General features: G+C 39.4%; 1 protein-coding gene across 19 annotated transcripts in view; it reads right to left on the minus strand.

Annotated features, from left to right (window-relative positions):
* The window catches only part of ENTPD1 (ectonucleoside triphosphate diphosphohydrolase 1), a 126040-nt gene that overhangs the window by 13331 nt on the left and 88450 nt on the right, over positions 1 to 24259 (minus strand). For 10 of the 19 annotated variants that reach the window (XM_070223792.1, XM_070223796.1, XM_070223801.1 and 7 more), the window contains 4 exons: positions 21259 to 21409; positions 18827 to 18986; positions 17418 to 17657; positions 16052 to 16309 (listed from right to left, as the gene is read on the minus strand). In XM_070223792.1, the coding sequence (XP_070079893.1) occupies positions 16052 to 16309; positions 17418 to 17657; positions 18827 to 18986; positions 21259 to 21347 (747 nt within the window). In that variant the 5' untranslated portion in view covers positions 21348 to 21409. Of the gene's footprint in view, positions 1 to 16051; positions 16310 to 17417; positions 17658 to 18826; positions 18987 to 21258; positions 21410 to 23416; positions 23553 to 24259 lie in introns of all 19 variants that reach the window. The other 9 variants (XM_070223837.1, XM_070223810.1, XM_070223755.1 and 6 more) reach the window with 2 other exon arrangements.

Consider the following 24259-nt stretch of genomic DNA (forward strand, 5'->3'; position numbering starts at 1 on the left):
ATAGTTGTATATCCTAGTTGCAGGTTCTTCTAGTTTTTCTATGTGGGACGCCGCCTCAGCATGGCTTGATGAGCAGTGCTAGGTTTGCACCCAGGATCCAAACCAAAGAACTCTGGGCCACCAAAGAGGAGCACACGAACTTAACCACTTGTCCATGGGGTCAGCCCCTATCCTTTTTGATGTTATTGTACATGGGCTTGTTTTCATAAATTCCTTTTCAGATAGTTCATGTTAGTGTATGGAAATGTAACTGAATTTTGTATGTTGATTTTGTATCCTGCGACTTTACTGAATTCATTTATTAGTTCTAACAGGGTGTGTGTGTGTGTGTGTGTGTGTGTGTGTGTGTGTGTTTGTGTGTAAAATCTTTAGGGTTTTCTTTATATGAGATCACATCATAGGCAAACAGACACAGTTTTACTTCTTCCTTTCTGACCTGGATGCCTTTTATTTCTTCTTGCCTAATTGCTCTGGCTAGAACTTCCAGTAATATGTTGAATAGAAGTGGTGAAAGTGGGCATCCTTGCTTTGTGCCTGATCTTAGAGGAAAAGCTTTCAGTTTTCACCATTGAGTATGATGTTAGCTGTGTGTTTTTCATATATGGATTTTATTATGTTGAGGTAATTTCTTTCTATTCCTAGTTTGTTGAGTGTTTTTATCATAAAAGAGTGCTAAATTTTGTCTTACATTTTTTCTGCATCTGTTGAGATGATCATGGGATTTCTATCCTTTATTCTATTAATATGGTATATATGACATTAACTGATTTTTGTATACTAAACCATCATTGCATCTTAGGGGTAAAATCCCACTTAGTCATGGTATATGATCCTTTTAATGTTGAATTAACTGTTGAATTCAGTTTGCTAGTCTTTTGTTGAGGATTTTAGTTGTTGAAAGTGTGTTGGTTAATTTCCACATATTTGTGAATTTTCCAGTTTTATTCTGTTATTGATTTCTAGTTTCATTCCATTGTGGTCAGAAAAGATACTTAGTATGATTTCAGTCTCCTTAAATTTGTTAAGACTTGTTTTGCGACCTAACATGTTATCTATCTTAGAGAATGTTCCATGCATACTTGAGAAGAATGTATATTCTGCTGCTTTGGGTGGAATGTTCTGTATTTGTCTGTTGGCTCCACTTGACCTATAGTGTTGTTCACGTCTGCTGTTCCTTTGTTGATTTTCTATCTGGTTGTTCTATCCATTATTGAAAGTGAGGTATTGAAGTCTCCTACTATTATTGTATTGCTGTCTATTTCTCCCATCAGTTCTGTCAATGTTTGCTTTAAATATTCAGGTGCTCTGATTTAGGGTGCATATATAATTGTTGTGTCTTCCTTGTGAATTGACCCTTTTATCATTATATAGTGTCCTTCTTTGTCTCTTGTGACAATTTTTGACTTAAAATTTATCTTGTCTGATATAAGTATAGCCACCCTCGCTTTCTTTTGGTTGCCATTTGCATGGAATATCTTTCTCCATCCCTTCACTTTCCGCCTACTTGTGTCCTTAAATCGAAAGTGAGTCTCTTATAGGTAGCATATGGTTGGATCTTGTAGACAACATAAAGTTGGATCTTTAAACTTTTTATACAGTTTTTTAGTAATAAGCATGTGTTCATTTTTATAATAAATATTTCCTTAAATTGTTACATTTCAAAAAGACTTTCTGAAATTACTCCTACAACCCCTTCTACCAACAAACGGCTTAATGAGTTAAGCACTTAGAAATTCTCTTGCTTTTGCTGAGGTGTAACATTGCTTTTTAAAGTAAGTAAAAGTTATTTTTTTGAAAAAACAGAAAATTTCTATGAGGTACATTTAGCAAAATATTGAGCCTTCAGTGGGATACATAGCAATCAAGTCAGCGGGGCCTCCTGGTTCACGTGACCCTCTACATTCAAAGCTCTCATGCCATGGACTCTTGAAAATTTTCCCCTGACCTTCAGAAGCCTCCCTTTAGCATCTCAGAATCTTGCTTCCATTCACTTCTCAACACATGAAAGTTGTTCTCTTCACTTCTTTTCCTTAAGAATAGAAATATCTTTAAAATTCTGGCTTATTCAAAACTAAACACATGTTTATTGTATAGAATTTGAATATTATAAGTTAAAAATGAAAGTCTCTCCTTAACCTAACCACTGCCTAGAGAAAAACACTTCTAATAACTTATTATTTAATATCTACAGCAAATATATGTAAAATATTAAAGTATATGTATATATTTTTACCTAAATGTGATCATACTAGACACAATGTTTTATAATCCTGCTTTGTTTCACTTGACTATAATACATCATGGGCAGGTTTCCATGTAGATTTTACCTCACCCATTTAAATGACTATAAAAGGTTTCTGTGTATGGATATATCATAATTTATTTAATCTCCTATTCATGAGTACTTAGGCTTTTTAATATTTCACTATTATAAACAATGCTACAATGTACATGCATCTTTGCACCTTTGCCTTGGGATAATTTTGTTGGGATAAATATATTTTATAACTGGAAATATCCACTAAAAGACATGAACAAGAATGTTCATACAGTAGTTCATAATAGCCCCCAAATGGAAACAACTCAAATGTTCATAAATGTTTGAGAATATATATGTATAGAATATAGAATGGATAGATAAATTTTAGTGTATTCATGCAAAGGAATACTGCATTGCAATGAAAGGTGAACTACTGTTAAATGCAACAACATAGGCAAATCTCAGACAATACTGAGTGAAAGAAGCCACATGCAAAAGAATACACACTCTGATTCTGAATTGGTAGCACTATATAGTGATAGATGTCAGAGTGGTAGTTATCCTTGCAGGGGGCTTATCAATTGAGAGAGTGGACAAGGGAGCCTTTTAGGGTTCTGGGAATATTCTCTGTTTTCATCTAGATGATGAGCTCATAGGTATATCCCTTAAAAACTATCAATCTCTGGCTTTAAAATGTGCACACTTTACTGCAGATATATTAGACCTCAATTTTAAAAAGCAGAGGTGCGTATGTTTTAAATATCTATATATATCTTGTCAGATTCTCTTTCAAAAAGGTTGGATCACTTTACAACTGCAGGAGATAACTTTTTTTTACCCTAGAGCTTAAAATATGTTCTATTTCTGAGTCCCAAAAATGGTCCTTTATATGACCCCCTAAACAGGGCTATACAGTTCCTCCACAGCCTGGAATTATTGTCTTTCCAAACCCCTGAACCATATCTTCATCCTCGGTCTTCCTAAAATCACCACCATTTTCCTGCACTATAGAAACTTGAGTTTATGGGTCATAAACCTTAAACAAAGGCATCTAAAGATCGAAAGATGATCTTTAAGCTTTGGGAAAAAAGCCATCAGCTACCTCCAAGAAGTAGAATATACAAATAATTTTAAGAAAGATGACTAAGGTAATTGAAATAACAGTAATGAGTGTTAAGCAAACGGATTTAGATTTACTAGTTAGAAGGGAAGATTTACTAGTTTAGATTTATTTTGGGTAGATTCAAAAAGCTGAAACATAACCAAAATTTGAAAGTGGCTACACTCAGCCCAACAAAAGTAACTTTCTAAAAATTAAAACTTTTCTAAGATAAAATGAAAGGTTTTGTGATGTAGTGTGCTTTCTGTCATTATAGATACCCCAACATTTGGGAAACCTCCTACTGGGGATATGGTAGGATAGACGGTATTTCTGCATGAGATAGGAGGTTAGATAGCATATGTGCTAAAATTCCTTCCAACACTAAGATTTTGTAGTTTAAGAGTTCAACTGTGGCTAAGGACAGATTAATGCAGAATCTATTAATATCAACAAAGATAACAAAACAGAGTCCCTCCCAAGTTGCTGAGAATATATCTAGAACAGCTTACAGAAGTGTATGGATCACTGGATAGCATCCACAGTTCATCTTAAACCTCTGATTCAAAGACATTGAACTGGTGACTTTTCCTTCAGATTCTGATACCAAAAGGGAAACGATCTCAGCATGGTTTGAAACATCAGAGCTGCCTGAGAAAGCTAAGCTGACATTGAAAGAAGTCCAGAAATATCCCATTTCTAGCTCATCATAAACTTTTAACTGCCAAGCTCTTACAAAGAGGTGAACAAGGGAAGAGGAAGCTGGAAACACCATTATTTTTAGATAAGAAACATGTCAGAATAGCTGCCAACACTTTGGGCTTAATAATAAACCACATCCTGAGCACACAGAGTCCATGTCAGAAAAGAGTACTATGCTTTATGCAAAATATGTTCTGGATGGTGGCATGAACAAAAATGCATGAACACATGTGCTTCTATGAGTAAGTAATTTGGGAGCTGGGGCCTATGCTCTCCTGTTTTGGTTCCACTTTTGTATTCTAGAATACCAGAGGCAAGCCTCTTGCCTGGACCACAGGGAAACCCACTGAACTACTTGCAGGCCTCTAACAGGCTTCATTCTTTCCCACCTCCAGCCTTCTATGCATGCATGGTTCTCCCTAGAATAGCCCAAATGCTAAAGTTATTTTACTGAGCATCTACAATATTCCAGGCACTCTGGCAGGCCCAGACATGAAAAGATGAAAAAGACACCATCCCTGCCATCCAGGGTCTCAGGACATAGTTGGGGACACAGACATGTCGACCTATAGAGACAATACCCAATACATGTCTTCCTGTTCAATTTAATTGAGTTAGTCTTAGTCCAGTATTCTATCCTCTCTCAAATTTTTTTTCTTCTTCTAATATCAGTTACCCGCCTACCTTCCCTGCTCCCCCAACTTTGAAGCATCTCCCAAGGAGGCCTTAGTCCATTCTGACATGGCTTCTGAAACTGTGCTCATTAAAATCACTGGTAACCTCCTAACTACCAAAACTAAAAGCCATTTTTTTTTCACTTTCTCTCTTCCTTGACTTTTGGCTGCATATCATTCATTCAACAAATATTTACTGAGTACTGATCACTGTAGTGATCAGTAGTGATCACTGAAACATGAAAATCCCTGCTCTCTAGTGGAAGGCAGCAGAACTCAAATAAATAACAGTATGACCAATGATAAGTGCTATAGAGATAAAGACTTTTGTTATATATTTCACATATATAGAGCCTTTATGAAGATTAGGGAAGCCACAGAGTAGGGATAGTTGATTTATAATTTCTTCCAGTCCAGATGCAGTTTATTTCAGGGGTCATTTTTATCGTTAAGAACTGTTATCTGAGGGGCTGGCCCAGTGGCATAGTGGTTAAGTTCGCACACTCTGCTTCGGTGGCCTGGGGTTTGTGGGTTTGGATCCCAGGTGTAGACCTACACACTGCTCATCAAGCCATGCTGTTGCAGCGTTCCACATACAAAATATAGGAAGATTGGCAACAGATGTTAGCTCAGGGCCAATTTCCTCACCAAAAAGAAAAAAAAAAAAGAACTGTTGTCTGGTAATGTAACTGACATTCCGCCTTTATCAGGTTTCCTGGAAAACAAATCCAGAAAGTTAACCCAAAGCCAAATTTGTCCATAAAGGAAGAAAAAGGGTTTGTTAAACCATTTTCCAAAGATCTACTCAAAAACATATTGATAGTATTTTGGAGTAAAGATTAAATGAAGCATTTGTAGTCATAGAAGGACTAGGCATTAGTCTAGTCTCAAGATTCTGGCCCAAACTGACCATTTGACATGTTCCCCAACCTCCTTTCTAACTTGATTACTCATTCTAACTTGCTTCTCTAACATGGCCTATCTGCTTGTATTACTAGATATTAGGTTGGCCCTGCCCTTGCAAGAAAAATTTTAGAGGCAGAAGTAGCATCAATTTCAGGGTCATCTGTCTCTGGACTATGTGTCTGTATTTGCTCTCAGTACTTCTAAATAGATTTCACTTCTGACACTTGTGTGGCATTTAATCCCAGCCACTGCCCTGCTTGGGCTCATGGTTCTACTTTAATCTCTAGTTTCTGTGTACTTTTCGTTCTAAATTAAAGGCTCTTAACGCTGGATTCATGGGTCTACCTCAAGGGATGATGACGTCTTTTTAACTTTATGCAAAAATTTTGATATACCTTTATATATACATTTTTCTGCTTGCAAGATCCTTAGCTGTCTTTTTTTTTTTTATTGCGGTAACATTGGTTTGTAACAATATATAAATTTCAGATGTACATCATTATATTTCAATTCTGTGTAGATTCCATCATGCGCACCACCCAGAGACTAATTATCATCCATCACCACACACATGTGCCTAATCACCCTTTTGCCCTCCTCCCTCCCCCTTTCCCTCCTGGTAACCACCAATCCAATCTCTGTCTCTGTGTGGTTGTTGTTCTTTTTACCCTCTATTTATGAGTGAGATCATGCGGTATTTGACTTTCTCCCTCTGACTTATTTTTTTTTAGCATAATACCCTCAAGATCCATCCATGTTGTCACAAATGGCGAGATTTCATTGTTTCTTATGGCTGGGTAGTATTCCATTGTGTATATATACCACATCTTTATCCATTTGTCCCTTGATGGACACCTAGGTTGCTTCCAAGTCTTGGCTATTGTGAATAATGCTGCAGCGAACATAGGGGTGCATATATCTTTATGCATTCGTGTTTTCATGTACTTTGGATAAACTCTCAGCAGTGGAATAGCTAGATTGTATGGTGGTTCTATTAATTTTTTTGAGGAATCTCCCTATTGTTTTCCATAGTTGCTGCACCAGTTTGCACTCCCACCAGCAGTGTATGAGAGTTCCCTTTTCTCCACATCCTCTCCAATATTTGCTATTTCCTGTCTTATTTATTATAGCCACTCTGACAGGAGTGAGGTGATATCTCATTGTAGTTTTAATTTGCATTTCCCTGATAGTTAGTGATGATGAACATCTTTTCATGTGCCTGTTGGCCATCTGTATATCTTCCTTGGAGAAATGTCTGTTCAGATCTTTTACCCATTTTTTAATTGGATTGTTATTTTTGTTGTTGTTGACATGTATGAGTTCTTTATATGTTTTGGATATTAACCCCTTTTCAGTTATATGGTTTGCAAATATCTTCTCTCAATTGTTAAGTTGTCTTTTTGTTTTGTTGATGGTTTCCTTCGCTGTGCAGAAGCTTTTCAGTTTGATGTAGTCCCATTTGTTTATTTTTCCTATTATTTCCCTTGCCCAGTCAGACATGGTACTTAAAAATATGCTGGTAAGACCAGTGTCAAAGAGCGTACTGCCTATGTTTTCTTCTAGAAGCTTCATGGTTTCAGGTCTTACATTCAAGTCGTTAATCCATTTTGAGTTGATTTTTGTGCATGGTGTAAGGGAATGGTCTACTTTCATTCTTTAGCATGTGGTTATCCAGTTTTCTCAACATCATTTACTGAAGAGACTTTCTTTTCTCCATTGTATGTTCTTGGCACCTTTGTCAAAAATTAGCTGTCCGTAGACGTGTGGGTTTATTTCTGGGCTCTCGATTCTGTTCCATTGATCTCTTTTTGTGCCAGTACCATGCTGTTTTGGTTACTATAGCTTTGTAGTATATTTGGAAATCAGGGAGTTCGATACCTCCAGCTTTGTTCTTTCTTCTCAGGATTGCTTTAGCTATTCAGGGTCTGTTGTTGTTCCATATAAATTTTAGGATTCTTTGTTCTATTTCTGTGAAATTTGTTGTTGGAACTTTGATAGGGACTGCATTGAATCTGCAGATTGCTTTAGGAAGTACGGACATTTTAAGTATGTTAATTCTTCCAATCCAAGAGCATGGAATCTTTCCATTTCTTTGTGTCTTCCTGAATTTCCTTCAACAATGTTTTATAATTTTCAGTGTACAGATCTTTCACCTCTTTGGTTAAGTTCTTTCTTAGGTATTTTATTCTTTTTGTTGCAGTTGTAAATAGGATTGTATTCTTAATTTCTCTTTCTGGTACTTTGTTTTTAGTGTATAGAAACGCAACTGATTTTTGTATGTTATTTTTGTATCCTGCAACTTTACAGTATTCATTTATTATTTCTAAAAGTTTTTTGGCAGATTCTTTAGAGTTTTCTATATATAAAATCATGTCATCTGCAAGTACTGACAGTTTCACTTCTTCCTTTCAAATCTGGATCCTTTTTATTTCTTTTTCTTGCCTGATTTCTCTAGCTAGGACTTCCAATACTTTGTTAAATAAGAGTGGTGAAAGTGGGCATCCTTGTCTGGTTCCTGTTCTTAAAGGGATAGCTTTCAGTTTTCTCCATTGAGAATGATATTAGGTGTGAGTGTGTCATATATGGCCTTTGTTATGTGGAGGCATTTTCCTTCTATACCCATTTTATTCAGAGTTTTTATCATAAATGGATGCTGTGATCCTTAGCTTTCATTGCATTCTCCAAAGAGTCTTACGATCCCTTGAAGAGTTAAGAATGACTGGTCTATTGAAGACATTATGCTAAGTCAAATACATGAGTCACAAAAGGACAAATGTTGTATGGTTCCACTTATGTGCGGTATCTGGAATACATATTCATAGCAATAGAAAGTAGAATGGGGGGCCGGCCCTGTGGCCGAGTGGTTAAGTTCACGTGCTCTGCTTCAGCAGCCTAGGGTTTCACGGGTTTGAATCCTGGGTGCAGACATAGCACCGCTCGTCAGGCCATGCTGAGGCGGTGTTCCACATGCCACAACTGAAAATACACAACTATGTACTGGGGTGCTTTGGGGAGAAAAAGGAAAAATAAAATCTTTAAAAAAAAAAAGAAGGTAGAATGGTGGTTGCCAGGGACTGAAGGGAAAGAGAAATAGGGAGTTAGTGTTTTGTTTAATGGGTAGAATTTCTGTCTGGGAAGGTGAAAAAGTTCTAGAGATGGATGGTTGTACAATAATGTAAATGTACTTAATGCTACAAAACTGTATACTTAAAAGTAGTTAAAATGGTAAATTTTCTGTTATGTATATTTTACCACACACACACACACACGCACACACACACACACAAATGACTGGTCTAGACAGCCTCAGTATTTTGCTTCTAGCTGTTGCCTTGACTGTGCAGGTTGTGATTTAGAGTCCTCTCTCAAAATAGAATCAAATAAGCCATATGCAACCATATAACAGTGCCATTATGTAAGGAATAGAAAATAAAATAAATATGGCCTTCTAACAAATATGGCCTGCTAACTATTACAAACACCTGAGTCAAATTTGAATTAATGTTTTAAATCTCTTCTCCTTTATACATTTTAAAACTTTCTAAGATAATCATGTTACTTTTATACTCCAAAAAACACATATATGGAAATAGACTATTTCTCTGCAGCCACGGTAGAGATCAAGTCTTAGAGTCAAGGGCAAATCCTGCTGGTTGGGAATGTGTCTATTCACCTTTCTTTCTTAGACAGTTGTGCTCCAGAATAAGGTCATCTGTTTCTCTTCCCCTGCTCCAGGACCAGTTCATTCATAGTCATATTCATTTATGTTTTCATTCCATCTACCTGTCAGTCTTTTTTGAATGTTTTCCATGTGTCAGAGCCTAAGTGGTAGTTTTCCTGTCTGCATGTGTTCTTCAGAAATCCGCCTGATTGGGTTTAACACCTAAGCTGGCCTCATCCCTTGGAAAAGTCTCTTCTAGAGTGAAATATTGCTTATATCAATGTGCACTGGAATTAAACCCACAAAAATAAAGTGCTGATGGGATGGAATGATAGGGTTTAGAGTGAATATTTTTTCCTTGATTTACATATATTGTATAATGAAAAAGAAACCTTAACCTTATTCAGAATGCTTCCATTTTTAATCCCAAGAATTACACTGAATGACGAACCGACCTTCTTTTAATAGCCCAGGAAGATACACTGCTCAAAATCAGATGGTTCAAGGACACATCACCAAATTTCTTCCTGTGGCTGTGGTAGGTAACTCTTTAAAAGTCTTTTTTTAAAAAAATCATCCTGATCTTACTCTTAGGGTAAGACTTTGGAGACTCAATCTATCAGATGTTCTTTTGCCAGAACGATTCCAAAAGCAATTCTTGAGGGAAATGCTGACTCAGCTCCAGGAATTCCTAATTTTGCCTTTTGGTGCAAGTGCGATGCTAGGCCTACCACTGAGATCAAAATCTGTGATTGGATCCTTAATTTCCATATTAGGAATCAATCTCACTTTATAAACATTTACTTGATTGGTGTCTATAACCTATGGTCCATATTTAAGCAGCAACTCAGAATAGGAACACTCTAGGCCATCTTCGGAGAACATAGCCTCAAAAGATCAGCTCCTCATCTTCTTTCAATTGCTAGCTTAGATAAGTAATATTTATGGAAGATGATTTGAAGGATATCTGTCTCTCCCCTCTTCCAGCTACTCTGAATTCTTTCTTTCTATCACGTTGAGTATCAAAAACCTATATTGCCTCAGTCTATCACTGAATTGCTATCACTGAGTTGGCTTTTTAATATTATGCCTCTGGGTTAAAGTTGCTGTAAGAAATTGCAATTTTAAAAAATGTGGTCAAACCAAAAATAAAAGTCCAGGCCCAGACGGCTTCTCTGGAGAATTCTACCAAACATTCAAAGGAGATTCAATACTTATCCTTCTCAAAGTATTCCAGAAAATTGAGGAAGATGGAGCACTCCCTAACACATTCTATGAAGCCAACATCACCCTGATCCTAAAACCAGACAAGGACAACACAAAGAATGAAAACTACAGGCCAGTATCACTGATGAACATTGATGCAAAAATCCTCAACAAAATTCTGGCAAACCAAATACAGTAATACATTAAAAAGATCATACACCATGATCAAGTGGGATTTATACCAGGGACACATGGATGGTTCAAAACCGCAAGTCAATCAGTGTGATACACCACATCAACAAAATGAGAAACAAAAGCCACATGATCATCTCAATAGACGCAGAGAAAGCATTTGACAAGATCCAACATCCATTTATGATAAAAACTCTCAATACAATGGGTATAGAAGGAAAGTACCTCAACATAATAAAGGCATATATGACAAACCCACAGCCAACATCATACTCAATGGGGATAAACTGAAAGCCATCCCTCTGAGAACAGGAACAAGACAAGCATGTCCACTCTCACCACTCTTATTCGACACAGTACTGGAGGTGTTGGCCAGAGCAGTTAGGCAGGAAAAAGAAATAAAAGGAATCCAAATAGGCAATGAAGAAGTGAAACTCTCACTGTTTGCAGATGCCATGATCTTATATATAGAAAACCCCAAAGAATCCATTGGAAAACTATTAGAAATAATCAACACTACAGCAAAGTTGCAGGGTATAAAATCAACATACATAAATCAGTAGCATTTCTATACTCTAACAACGAACTAACAGAAAAAGAACTCAAGAACACAATCCCATTCACAACTGCAACAAAAAGAATAAAATACCTTGGGGTAAATTTAACCAAGGAAGTGAAAGACCTATACAACGAAAACTACAAGACTTTCCTGAAAGAAATTGATGATGACATAAAGAGATGGAAAGACATTCCATGCACATGGATTGGAAGAATAAACATAGTTAAAATGTCCTTACTACCTAAAGCAATCTACAGATTCAACATTATCCCAATGACATTCTTTACAGAAATAGAACAAAGAATCCTAAAATTGATATGGGGCAACCAAAGACCCCAAATTGCTAAAACAATCCTAAGAAAGAAGAACAAAGCCAGAGGCATCACAATCCCTGACTTCAAAACATACTACAAAGCTATAGTAAAACAGCATGGTACTGGTACAAAAACAGGTGTACAGATCAATGGAACAGAATTGAAAGCCAAGTAATAAAACCACACATCTGTGGACAGCTAATCTTCAACAAAGGAGCTGAGGGCCTTCAATGGAGAAAAGAAAGTCTCTTCAACAAATGGTGCTGAGAAAACTGGACAGCCACATGTAAAAGAATGAAAATTGACCATGCTTTTTCACCATTCACAAAAATAAACTCAAAATGGATCAAAGATCTAAAGGTAAGACCTGAAACCATAAGGCTTCTAGAAGAAAATATAGGCAGTACACTCTTTGACATCAGTATCAAAAGGAACTTTTCGGACACCATATCTTCTCAGACAAGGGAAATAACAGAAAGAATAAACACGTGAGACTTCATCAGACAAAAGCGCTTCTTCAAGGCAAGGGAAAACAGGATTGAAACAAAAAAACAACGCACCAATTGGGAGAAAATGTTTTCAAGTCATATATCTGACAAAGGGTTAATCTCCATACTATATGAAGAACTCACACAACTCAACAACAAAAAATCAAACAACCCGATCAAAAAGTGGGCAGGGGACATGAACAGACATTTCTCCAAAGAAGATATACAGATGTCCAATAGGCACATGAAAAGATGCTCATCATCACTGATCATCAGGGAAATGCAAATCAAAACTACACTAAGATATCACCTTACACCCGTTAGAATGACAAAAATAACCAAAATAAAAAGTAACAAATGTTGGAGAGGTTGTGGAGAAAAAGGAACCCTCATACACTGCTGGTGGGAATGTAAACTGGTGCAGCCACCATGGAAAACAACGTGGAGATTTCTCAAAAAAATTAAAAATAGAAATACCATATGACCCAGCCATCTCATTACTGGGTATCTATCCAAAGAACTTGAAATCATCAATTCCAAAAGTCCCATGCACCCCTATGTTCATTGCAGCAGTATTTACAATACCCAAGACGTGGAAGCAACCTAAGTGCCCATCAACTGTTAATTGGATAAAGAAGATAGGGTATATATATAAAATGGAATACTACTCAGCCATAAAAAAGTATAAAATTGTCCTATTTGCAACAACGTGGATGGACCTTGAGGGTATTAAATGTTAAGTGAAATAAGCCAGATAGAGACAGGCAATCTCTGTATGACTCCACTCATAGGTGGAAGTTAAACATGTAGACAAAGAGAACAGATTAGTGGTCACTAGGGGAAAGGGGGGTGGGGGGTGGGCACAAAGGGTGAAGTGGTACACCTACAGCATGACTGACAAACAACAATGCACAACTGAAGTTCCACAAGGTTGTAAACTATCATAATCTCAATAAAAAGTTTTAAAAAAATGTGGTCAAAGACATTATCTAATAAAATCTTCTGTGTAAAATATCTTTGGGTTTCACTTTTGGAATAGCTTTGCTTTGCCCTAGGGCCTGGTATGCTGGGTATAATGAAAAGTGTGTATCTGATTGTCTTATTTTTTTCCTTGGCTACTAGGAAGCTCAGAGCTAAATACACACATACACACACACACACACGTATACATATGTAAATAAATAAATTTTTGATGTTCTTTAATTCTAGTTCCCTATTGAATTTGTTTATAACCTTTCTTATTTATACAAACAGTACAATGTGATCTTTTAAAAAATTCCTATGTGACCTCATAAGTAATTACCCACAGATGTTCCCTCTTCCTTTTTGATGTTTCTAATTCGCCTGCAAATTGGATTCTGTCTAGCAACCAAGGCTACAGTGTAGCCCAACTGACGAGAATACTGACAGTTTTTAATATTCTTCTACAAACTAAGAGTTAGATCATGAGTGCAGCATGCAATTGTGGGAAAAAATTCCCTTCCCTGTAAATTCTCTGTGGCTGGAGAATACCCAGGCTAACTTGTCTTGGAAATAATGGGAATGCAACTGGATTTTTGTGTTACAAATAGATATGCTGCAAAATGCAGGACTTAGCGATGGGGACTTCCTGCAGGAATGACAGCCTAGAATGAGGACTGAGAGGAAGAAGTAACCTTTTTAAGGTCCCACCTGGTACTAGGGTATGATAATTAGCTGTTTGTTATTTTCAATGATGTGCTAGAGCTGGCTCCTACCCACTCACCAGAGCTGATTGTTAAAATTTCAGGATTTTTGTGAGCCAGTTAATGTCAGGTTGATATCAAAATAGGCCATGGTGGGAGTACTTGTACCATGCAAATTGGCAAATGCCACAAGTCAGCCCCTCCATCTCAAAGAGCTGGCTGTTAGACACTTACCAGACGTTTACTATTGCTTTTTGCTCACAACTACCATTGAGATACGTATATCTGTCCTCATTTTATATATGAGGAAACAGCCAAAAAAAATCTTTAGACTTTAGGAAGAAATTACAGAGGGGACAAACATGTGAATTAGAAACTGCCACACCAGGAACAGGTCCAGGTACAGTGCTGACCTTAAGGGCTATATTCAGAGAAGAAAGATCCTATTCAGAGGAAGGCAGTGAGCTAATCTAAAGAGATTGCCAAATTGAGATTCAGAAGGCTGCAAGAACAATTTCAGTGAGGGACTAAGGGACCCAAGAGAAAAGCCTCCAGGGGGAGCTCAAGGCTCCTCCAACCTTTTCCAACTCCTCCTCCTACCTTGGTTGGAGGAATCACCTCAAAGGCAAGAAATTCCACCGCCACCCTGCCTCCCAAGAAAGAAGGGTTTGCTCAAGCTTGAAGGCAGGAATCGAGCCACGTTTCCCAGGGGACAAAAATTTCAGAAAAGTTTTAAAAAGTCAACACACAAGAGTATATTCCTTTTCCTTCAGTTGTACTTCTTAGCAGTGACTGGAATGGAAATGGCCGTTGGCTGTCCAGCATCCCTGGCCACCTTCCTCCCTTTTGTGTCTTTCCTCCCTGCCTCCTTTCTCTTCCAGAAGCTGGATTCAAGACAAGGGCCTTGGCCCAAAAAAGCCCAAGATGGGCAGCCAGTGCCAGCCCAGTTATAGGGCATCCAGGTGAAGTTCTAGTTTGTTTTGAATTTGTATTTGAAGCCAACTAATAACCTAATATTACTTTGCCAATCATTGTCCTGTATTTCCTTCAGGAACCTTGAGGGAAAAGGGAAGTGCAGCCTGTGCCATGGTTAAGGTAAGCCTGGATCCACAGTACTACCCATTGTTGTTTTCCCAGGTACCAAGGGAATGAAGAGCTCATCTAGTTCACAAGTGGCAGAGTCAGCATTTAAACCAGGTATGATTACTACAGGGCCTGTGCTCTCTCCAGGGAGCTCTTTCTGTGACATTAGGCTGGGGCAGGAGACCTTGAGAGAAACTCTCCTGCTGGGGTCCTGAAGGAGAGTTGGACTTACTTCCTTACAGGCTGATCTGTTTTCTGAAAATGGGACAAAGAGTGTGAAGGCAGACAAAAGTGCTTGTTTCTTTGAATGATATCTTAAGTGATTAAGTGAGATAATGTATATATAGTGCGTAGTCAATAATTGGCACGTGATTGATGGTAGCTAATTTTACAATATACTAAACTGTGATTATGTTAATGCTTAATCTCCAGGACCAAAATATGACATTTGAACAATGAGTAGATTAAGGGAACCTCTTCTAACTCTGCTTATATATTTTATCTTAATCTGGAGTCATTTAGAAAAGAAGGAATTTGGAGTTGGGATTCAAATAGTCAAAATGTGAATATCTTCAATGTTTCCTGGGATTTCTGAGTTTCTACTTCCTAAATGTCTTTATAGAGGAAAACCATCAGCAGAGACATCTAACTGCTGCTTCTCTCTCTTCTGACATCTGAGAAGCCACCTGAGGCAAATCCTAATGGGAGACTACGCAACAGTCAGCCCCTTCTTCTGACTCCCAGAGTCCTGATTTACCCAGGTAGAGGAAAGCAATATGCTCGGGAAAGATTCCCCAGTTCCAGGGCATGAACAATGATTAGTCTAAACCAACCATGTTAATCCATTCCTCTTTATCACAGATTGGTTTAGAAGTGGGCATTTCACCAGATTCTGGCCAGTGGCATCTGAAATGATGTTTGTTTGCACTTTTGTGAAATTGGAGAGAGATGTATGCAAGAGAAACCTCCTCCTTTCCTGCTTTGGCTTTGCACGTGAAGATGGAAACTTAGAGCAGTAGCTCCCATCTTAGCACCACAAGAAGGCCAAAAAGAAAATGAAAAAGCTGATCACAAGTCCTGACATTGTTAAGCTGAAGAACCAACCCTGAATTATCTACCTGAAGGCTTATCATCATGTGAGAGAAAAGTAAATCTTATTATTTAAACCCTTTGTAGGCACATATTCTATAACTTATAGCCAAAATCATCCTAACCAATATACCTTACCATTTCAGAAACTTACCCCAAAATCCCCTTCGAGTGGTGGCAAGAAAACCCCATCAAAGGAACATCGAGAGTAAGGACAGTAACTAGTGTTGAAGAGTTGAAGGATGCTTTGCTGGCATTGTTGATAGTTTCCAGTGCCCTGGATTTGAAACTGATGAAACGGAAGAGTTGTCTCAAATCTCTTGGTACAGGGGCTCTTGTAAAGGTCACTTATGTTCATTACCTTCTCATATCCAGGATGAAAACATGGGTCCCTGAGGGTTCCATTTGTATCCTGAATGGAAAAATCACTTGAAGACATCACGTACGAATTTTCTGGGCAGAAAAGTACCAGTGTGACTTCATTAATGTGTAGGAATTATACAACGTCCCAGCACTCAGCATGAGCATCAGTATGCCCCTGCTCTGCCTTGTTCACCCTTGAGAATAGTCAGATTTGTCTAACAGGCACAGAAGGGGTATCAGATGTAAATGAACTTTCGCTATTCATAGAAAGCTAATATAGTTAAAGCTGAGCCCAGAAATGCCGTTAGCCTGGATTGTTCCCTAGGACTAATCACATAGTTAGAAGCAGATTCACAAGGAAAACTCTCAAGGCTCTCACAACTTTAACCTGAGGTAGCTCTCCAGGAGTCTGCCTACACCCCTGCCCCCACCTCCAAGCAAAAAATCAGAAGCTCTGAGAGCTGGATATACCTTAGATCCTTTAACCAGGATTATCAAAATGTTTTTTAACCCCCAGCCTACTATGTTCAAGTGAAGAAAGGGGCTGCTGTGGATTAGAGACACATAGGCTCAGTAGGCATCTCTCAGCTGCACCTACCCCCTTGGTGGTCGTCTTATTGACAGTGCTTCTGAGAACCAGAGAAGGCACTTTGGAGGGGAGCAGAGAACTGGCTGTCCTTTCAGTGGAGTTAGGGAACAGCTGGATGTGCCATCCTTGCTCTGTGTGTGTTTGTCAGAAGGCGCCTGGTAGTCACATGATTTTGAGTATGTTTAACTTTTCTTGCCTTCAAAATGCAGTTTGTAGGAAATGGAAATTAAAAAGTAGTAAAGAATTTATAAATTGCACACACCCACCCCCCAACAATAGACTAGCATATAATTTTCATTGTCAGCCCTACAGGGGTAAGCAATTATTTCCTGAGAAAGGATTCGAGTCATGTCCTTGGAGATAGTGCAGTAAACAAACATAGGAGGTGATGTCTGGAGGGAATATCGTAGGGGTCTACCAGATGTGCTTAGATATCCTGCCTGGAAAGGTTTGGAAAGTACAGTAACCAACTTCAGACCTATTACTGAAGTAGACAGAGAAAACAACAGGATGTGGGGGCTGGCAGCCCAGATGTGGGGAGGGCAGGTCTGGATTCAGTTATACTTGCCTGAATGTCCTTGGCCAGTTTCTGCATGAGCGCTTGATCCTTCCCATAGCACAAGAAGCTGTGTGTGTATATACTGTAGTCCTTGCCATACAGGCGAAAGTGCAGAGCATTGTCTGGAGACTCAGTGCTCTTGTTTTGGGGCACAAAAGTGATTTGTGTAGAGGCTCCCCCAAGGTCTAAAGCTCCATAGGTTCCCTGAGTATCGTCTCCCTTTGGCATCAGGTTGAGCCATCGCAATTTCTGAAAGAGAGAACAGTCACCAATGGAAGTCTCTGGATCACTATTTCTTGGACTCAGGTACTCCCTAAGGCAAAGGAGCAGGGGCATAGGGGTGACACAAAGCTCGCTGGAAGTTCCTAAGTCCGCATCAGATCAACAGCAAGAAAAGAAGGGCTTCAAAGACATAGCTCAGACGGCAGCAACATAGAAGCAGTATAGCCAGTCTTCACGAAGAAGGGGGCTGGGGTAAGTTCAAATCCCCACTTATTTGCTCATTAGCTGTGACCTTGAGCAGAATAATTACCTTCGCAGGCCTCAATTTGGGGCTCTAACGTGAAAGAACACCTCATACAGTTGTTCTGAAGATGAAATCAGACAGTACGTGAAAAGTGCTCAACAGCACAAGATGCATAGCATGAGGCAAATATTAGCTATTCTTCTTATTTTTTTTAAAGATTTTACTTTTCTTTTTTCTTCCCAGAGGCCCCTGGTACATAGTTGTATATTCTAGTTGTAGGTCCTTCTAGTTGTGGCATGCAGGACGCCGCCCCAGCGTGGCTTGATGAGCAGTGCCATGTCCACGCCCAGGTCCTGAACTGGTGAAACCCTGGGCCGCTGAAGCAGAGCGAGCGAACCCAACCACTCGGCCAAGGGGCCAGCCCCAGCTATTCTTATTTTTTTTATACCTTTTTTTGGGGGGGGGGTGGTGGGGAAGATTAGCCCTGAGCTAACTACTGCCAATCCTCCTCTTTTTGCTGAGGAAGACTGCCCTGAGCTAACATCTGTGCTCATCTTCCTCTACTTTATATGAGGGACGCCTATCACAGCATGGCTTGCCAAGTGGTGCCATGTCCGCACCCGGGATCCGACCTGGCAAACCCCGGGCTGCTGAAGCGGAATGTGCGAACTTAACTGCTGCGCCACTGCATTGCCCCCTGCTATTCTTATTTCTAATGATAGATTTTTAATTTCCTCTATGTCTACCTAACGTGAAGATAGGGCTTCTTTATTTTCTAAAAGTAAAAGTTCTTTTAAGAGAATTATACCTTTGGTGACCCTTGCAAATGTGGGGGTAAATTAATTTGCTCATTCATCCATCATTCATTCTGGCTAGCAATCCAAGTAGTGCCTGAGATATTGATGGCATTGGCCCCCAGGGGGCCACCTCCATGGGTCCTTGAGATAGTCACCTGAGTGAATTTGCCCAGAAGATAGTTGATAGTAATCCAGCCATAGGCGCCTTCTTCTTGGCCAGTGATGATTCTGGCACCCTGGAAGTCAAAGGGGTATCTGCTAAGGCTGTTCGTCACCGTATTCAGGACCCTGTTTGCCAATGGTTCGTTTTCTATCCTGCACAAGGGAAGAGCTGAATTACTGGTTTTGTTTTAATAACTGCAAGTACCTATTTAATTTATTTGTTTATTTATTTATTTGAGGAAGATTAGCCCTGAGCTAACTCCTGCCAATCCTCCTCTTTTTGCTGAGGAAGACTGGCCCTGAGCTAACATCCATGCCCATCTTCCTCTACTTTATATGTGGGACGCCTACCACAGCGTGGCTTGCCAAGTGGTGCTATGTCCACACCCGGGATCCAAACCAGTGAACCCCAGGCCGCTGAAGCAGAACTTGCAAACTTAACCGCTGTGCCACTGGGCCGGCCCCAACAACTACCCATTTTAGCCGCAGCTTCCAGTCAGTTCTCCTGGGAAGTGAACCATAAGTCACTAAAATAAACAGAGAGACGGAGATCTCCACACATTGCTATCTGAAGGGCCCTCCTTTTGGGGGAGGCAGAACTAGTCTTTTGGCTGCCTCTCTCCAAATCCAAATCCTTCCAATCCCTGCATGGGTTGGTCTTCCTGAAATACCATTTTCAATGTTTTCCCTGGCTCTTAAAAATCATCAAAGTCATTTAAATGACTATGGCGGTGGCAACTAGGTGTTGTTTGATCACCACAGTGACCGCTGACGTGTGCTACATTAGCCATTGCTGGTGGCTCCTAGCTGTTTACATAGCCAGGCTCTGTTTGAGGTTTTTTAATTAGGGCTCTAGTAGACACCAGGTGGCAAATGTCCTGGGACAGATACCCAACCTCCTTTGGCGTCAGATCAGAAAAAAATCTTCCTCATATTGTGCTTCAGTTCCTGGGTCTATTTGAGAGACCTAGAGGGAAACTTCGAAAGTTGTCATAATAAAGACGGGATGTAATTGCTTCCAGGATGTAGGCTATGCAATATGGACAGCCTCTGTCAGAGGATGCTGCCTTCTAACTGCACTAGAACCCTGTAATCTCTCATCAGTACGGCTTCCATACCCTCCCAAACAGCCCCCTTACCCTTAGTTTTCCTCCCCTCCAGTCCACCTTCTTTTCCAGTGTCACCAGTTGTGTAACACCCTTTAATGGCTTCCCATTATCTCCCAGATGAACTCCAAACTCCCTAGCGTGGCCCACAAGGCACTTTGTGATCTGGAAGCTGCCTTCTCAGAATCCCACTCAGAATCCTGGCTCTACCACTTACCAGGTGTGTGACTTTGGATAAGTTACTTAACATTTGTAAGCCACAGCTTCCTTATCTGGTTAAAAATAGTTAATAATACCTCTTATTTCATAGAGTTTTGATGAATAAATTAAAAGCACAATGCCAAGAACAAAGCAAGGGCTCAACAAATACAAGCTGCCATCCTCCTCCTCCTCCTCCTTTTTATTATTTTACTCTATGCCCTCTATGTTCTATCCATGCAGAACTATTTCTAGTCCTCTGAACATGCCCTGGTCTCTTACACATCCCTGCCTTTGCACATCTATTAGAACACAAGCTCCAGGAAGGCAGGGACTTTGTCCTCTTCACTGCTGCATCCCTAGGACTTAGAACAATGCCTGACACATAACAGGTGCTGAGTAAACATGGGTTATGGAAAGCACACTGTCTGGTCTGCCAGTAGTGCCCTTCTCCAACTCTCCAACTCATCCTTCATGATTCAGCTCATATGTCCCCTCCTCTGGTAAGTCTTCCTGATCTCCTCCCATTCTGGCAGGGCCAAGTGTGCTCCCATAGCAGCTCTGTGCACTCTTCTCTTAAAGAATTGATCACCCTGTATTGAAACTCTGATCTCCTTGAGGGTTGAAGGCACCTACTTCCATATCCCAGGACAGAGTAGGCAGTCAGTACATGCTGAATGAGTGAAGAACAAACAAACAAATAATGCACACAAGTACTAAGTGGTGAGAAATAAAGATGTGCTAGTTGTGATTATTTATGTCTTGGGACACCCATGAGTCTCCTCTGGTCTTCCTCCTCACAGATATTGAATGGCTAAATCTGTAGCCCCAAATCCCAGAATATATAGGCTCAGTCTTTCTCTCTTTGTGCCCTCACCTATTTGAATTCCCTGTGGGGAGATGGGCAAGAGGGCTTTTTCAACACTGAAATTTCCACCATTACTCATAGTAAGAGTTTGGGAGTTTTACCCACTTAATGAAATTTTCTTTCTTAGGTGTGGACATTTACAATGTTTAGAATTTGGGTCTTAGGCAAGTGTGGCTTTCTCCCATAACTTCAGAGGCTTTTGCACTGCCAACTCCAACTCCCAGCCACTGTTGATCCCTACGTGCTGCTGTACCTGAGCAACCGCATGCCTGCCGTGGCTCCCAGGTAAACAGGTGTCTCTTGGTGCTGGGACTGTGGAACCACTTCCTTGGCTCTTTCCATGCATTCAGCCAGATAAAGTTCTATGTCATTTACTCTTTGAGCATATTTTGAGATTCCAGGACCTAGGGAAAGATGTAGAAGCAGATGACAATATTTTTTAAAAGTATAGGACATAACCTTGACAATATTAGAGCAAATTACTGATGTTTTTTGAGCAAATTCAAGAAGACAATTTCTTGATGTGATATATATTAGGTTGTTGTACTCAGAGGATAACTCACTGAACCTCGCCTTCATAGGACTTTTCAGACCTTGGGCTGGGTCTGTCTGCTGTTCAATAATTTGCCACTGGATGGTGCAATTTTCACATTCAGTTGCATAACCTTCCTAACTGGTCTCAGATTTTAAGGGGGATCTTATAGATAGTACTATATAAAGCTTCTTTTTGATGTTTCTTCCACAAGTTGTAATTAACAACACTAATTCCTAGAAGACCTGAAAGGAGAAATACGACATTTAAAACAAAAATTAAAATAAACACCAGGCACACTGGCTTTTACTTAAAAGATAGAAACTGCTACTAACTATGTGATCACGACCAGTCCCCTAAAATTTCTGAAGTGGAGTTTTTTCTTTTTGAGAAATAAATGACAAGCAATAGGATATACTGAAGTATATGAGTAAGCCATTTGCTGTAAAACTAATTTGGCCTGAACTTGTTTTCCCAAAAGGGCCTGACATGGCCAGAAAGCATGCATTTTATATCTGCTTTAAATATTTACTATGTCCCAAAGACAAGAATAACGCCCTTAAAGATAAGACTGTAACTTCCCCCACATTAGCATTTTCTTATGGATAAGCATCTCTCCCTAAACTAAGGATTGATTTCTGGCCTGCTGCATTCACCCCGTGACCACCCAGCTGAGACCACAGACCTGCTACCTGCTGTGTTCATCAACTGCTGTGTGAAATACTGTGCCAGCAAAGCAATCATGGCTATTGTAAAAGGGACTTTGTAATCATATGTGATACATGCTCTTTGACGTGTATCTCTCAACCCCTACTCCTTTGGAGTGCTCCATTCCTTTGTGAAAGGACTCTTCTGGGCTATATGGGCCTCAGATCTGGCTCATAATAAACTCACTCCAATTTTGATTTATACGTTGGTTATGGATTATTTGCGTTGACACTTTGTTAGAAGAAACAGGAATAGAATCCATGTCTCCTAAGTGATTTTTCTACTCTGATACCCTGCCTCCCTAGTAAAATTGTTTTTACAGTTTTAGAGCAAAACTAAGTGCTGCTATGGAAAGGGTTAGAGCCAAGATTCCCTAAGCTTTTTGAAGTTAACATTTAATAATTTCAGCTCACTTTAAGATGAACATCTATACCATCAATGCTATTTATAGTGAGGATTTGTTTTAAGATAACTATCCAAATATGTTATCCATATTATCCACAGGTTTTTAAACAGCCTATTTACTTAACCATAAAGACAAAATTAGCTCTAACTTATCAGCTAACTGTTTTGATTCCAAAAGTCTGGCCTTTAAGAATTGGTGGCTTTAAACTCACCTTTTATCTAAATATTTGAGTCTTTCTCTTTGGAGAGGGGAAAATGACTGCATTGGTTAGGACAGATACCCAGGGTGAATCTCAGGAGATGGATATATACTAGATTAAAACAACAACAACAACACTTTTAAAAATAGAAGCAGTGAATTAAATAGAAGTCAATAAAATGAGAGATTTGGGATTTAAGAAATGCTTGAAGTACTGTCTCAGAATTCATGGGGCCTAAAGTCTAAGGCCATCAGGCTGCTGGGTAGAATTATTTGCTCTCTTGGAAACATCTCCTCGTGACTGCTTTTTTGACAAACTATGAAAACTAGTAGACCCTACAGGTCACACAATTAAAAGTCAATTATCTTCTGGGGTCTAGGTTACCTGTCTGAGTAAAAATAAACAATGGGTCCCTGGCTCAAAAGGCCGAGAGAGAGAACGGTCAGAGAGATGATGGTGCGTTGTGGTAACATTGGGTGCATGCTGGGGTGTTGGATGGGAAGAAGTGAAAAGAACTGAACTGTCAACCACTCTAACTTGTTTTGTGACCTTAAAAGAAAACTAACCAGGAAAATAAATCAATATGTAATCCAGTGATTCAGAGCAGCAGGAAGCCTGGACTGCGGTTAGGAGACCCTGATTCTTGTCCTGGTTCTGTTGCTACTTGCAAGTCACTAGTCTTCCAGGGTTTTTCTTCCTTCTCTGTAAAACAAGATTTAAATGATCCACAAGGTCCTTTTCCAACCCTAAAAATCTTTGATTTGGCCTTCTCTGCCTAGGGTCCATAGAACTGCTTCTCTTAATCCTTGTCCTCTAATCTACAGCTCGGAAGAAATTTTTGAAAGCCTTTAGCTAGCTATGGACCAGCAGCATCATTTCCTGGGAACTTATTAGAAATGCAGATTCTGAGGGCTCATCCCAGACCTCCTGAATCAGAAACTCTAGGGGTGGGGCCTAGGCGCTGTAACCAACCCTACAGGTGGCTCTGAAGCAGATTCAAATTTGAGAACCACTGGCTAAGACGTGGGTTAGAAGTTAGGCACATCTCCATTTGAACCCCAGTTCTATCACTTACTAGCTTAAGCAACTTTAAATAAGGTGGTATAACCTCTCTCAAACTCAGTGCCCTCATTTTAAAAAATGCGAAAAATAATACATACCTCAAAGGGAGATTGTGAAGATCAAATAACGTATTTTCAGCACTTAGTTGGTGCATGACACACAAAAGTGTCTCGTTGATGGGAGTTACTATTACTCAATTATTTGTAAGTTTGCTTATTCTTCAAGGGTTTGATCATTAAGAACTGATTTCAGTATTATTTTTATAATGATAATAAAATAACAACAATAGCATCTCCAATGTGTGCTTCACTTGACTTCCTTTTTCCCGTGTGTTCCACCTGCCATAC

Source organism: Equus caballus, chromosome 1 (genome assembly GCF_041296265.1).
Source record: "Equus caballus isolate H_3958 breed thoroughbred chromosome 1, TB-T2T, whole genome shotgun sequence".
NCBI classification, from domain to species: Eukaryota; Metazoa; Chordata; class Mammalia; order Perissodactyla; family Equidae; genus Equus; species Equus caballus.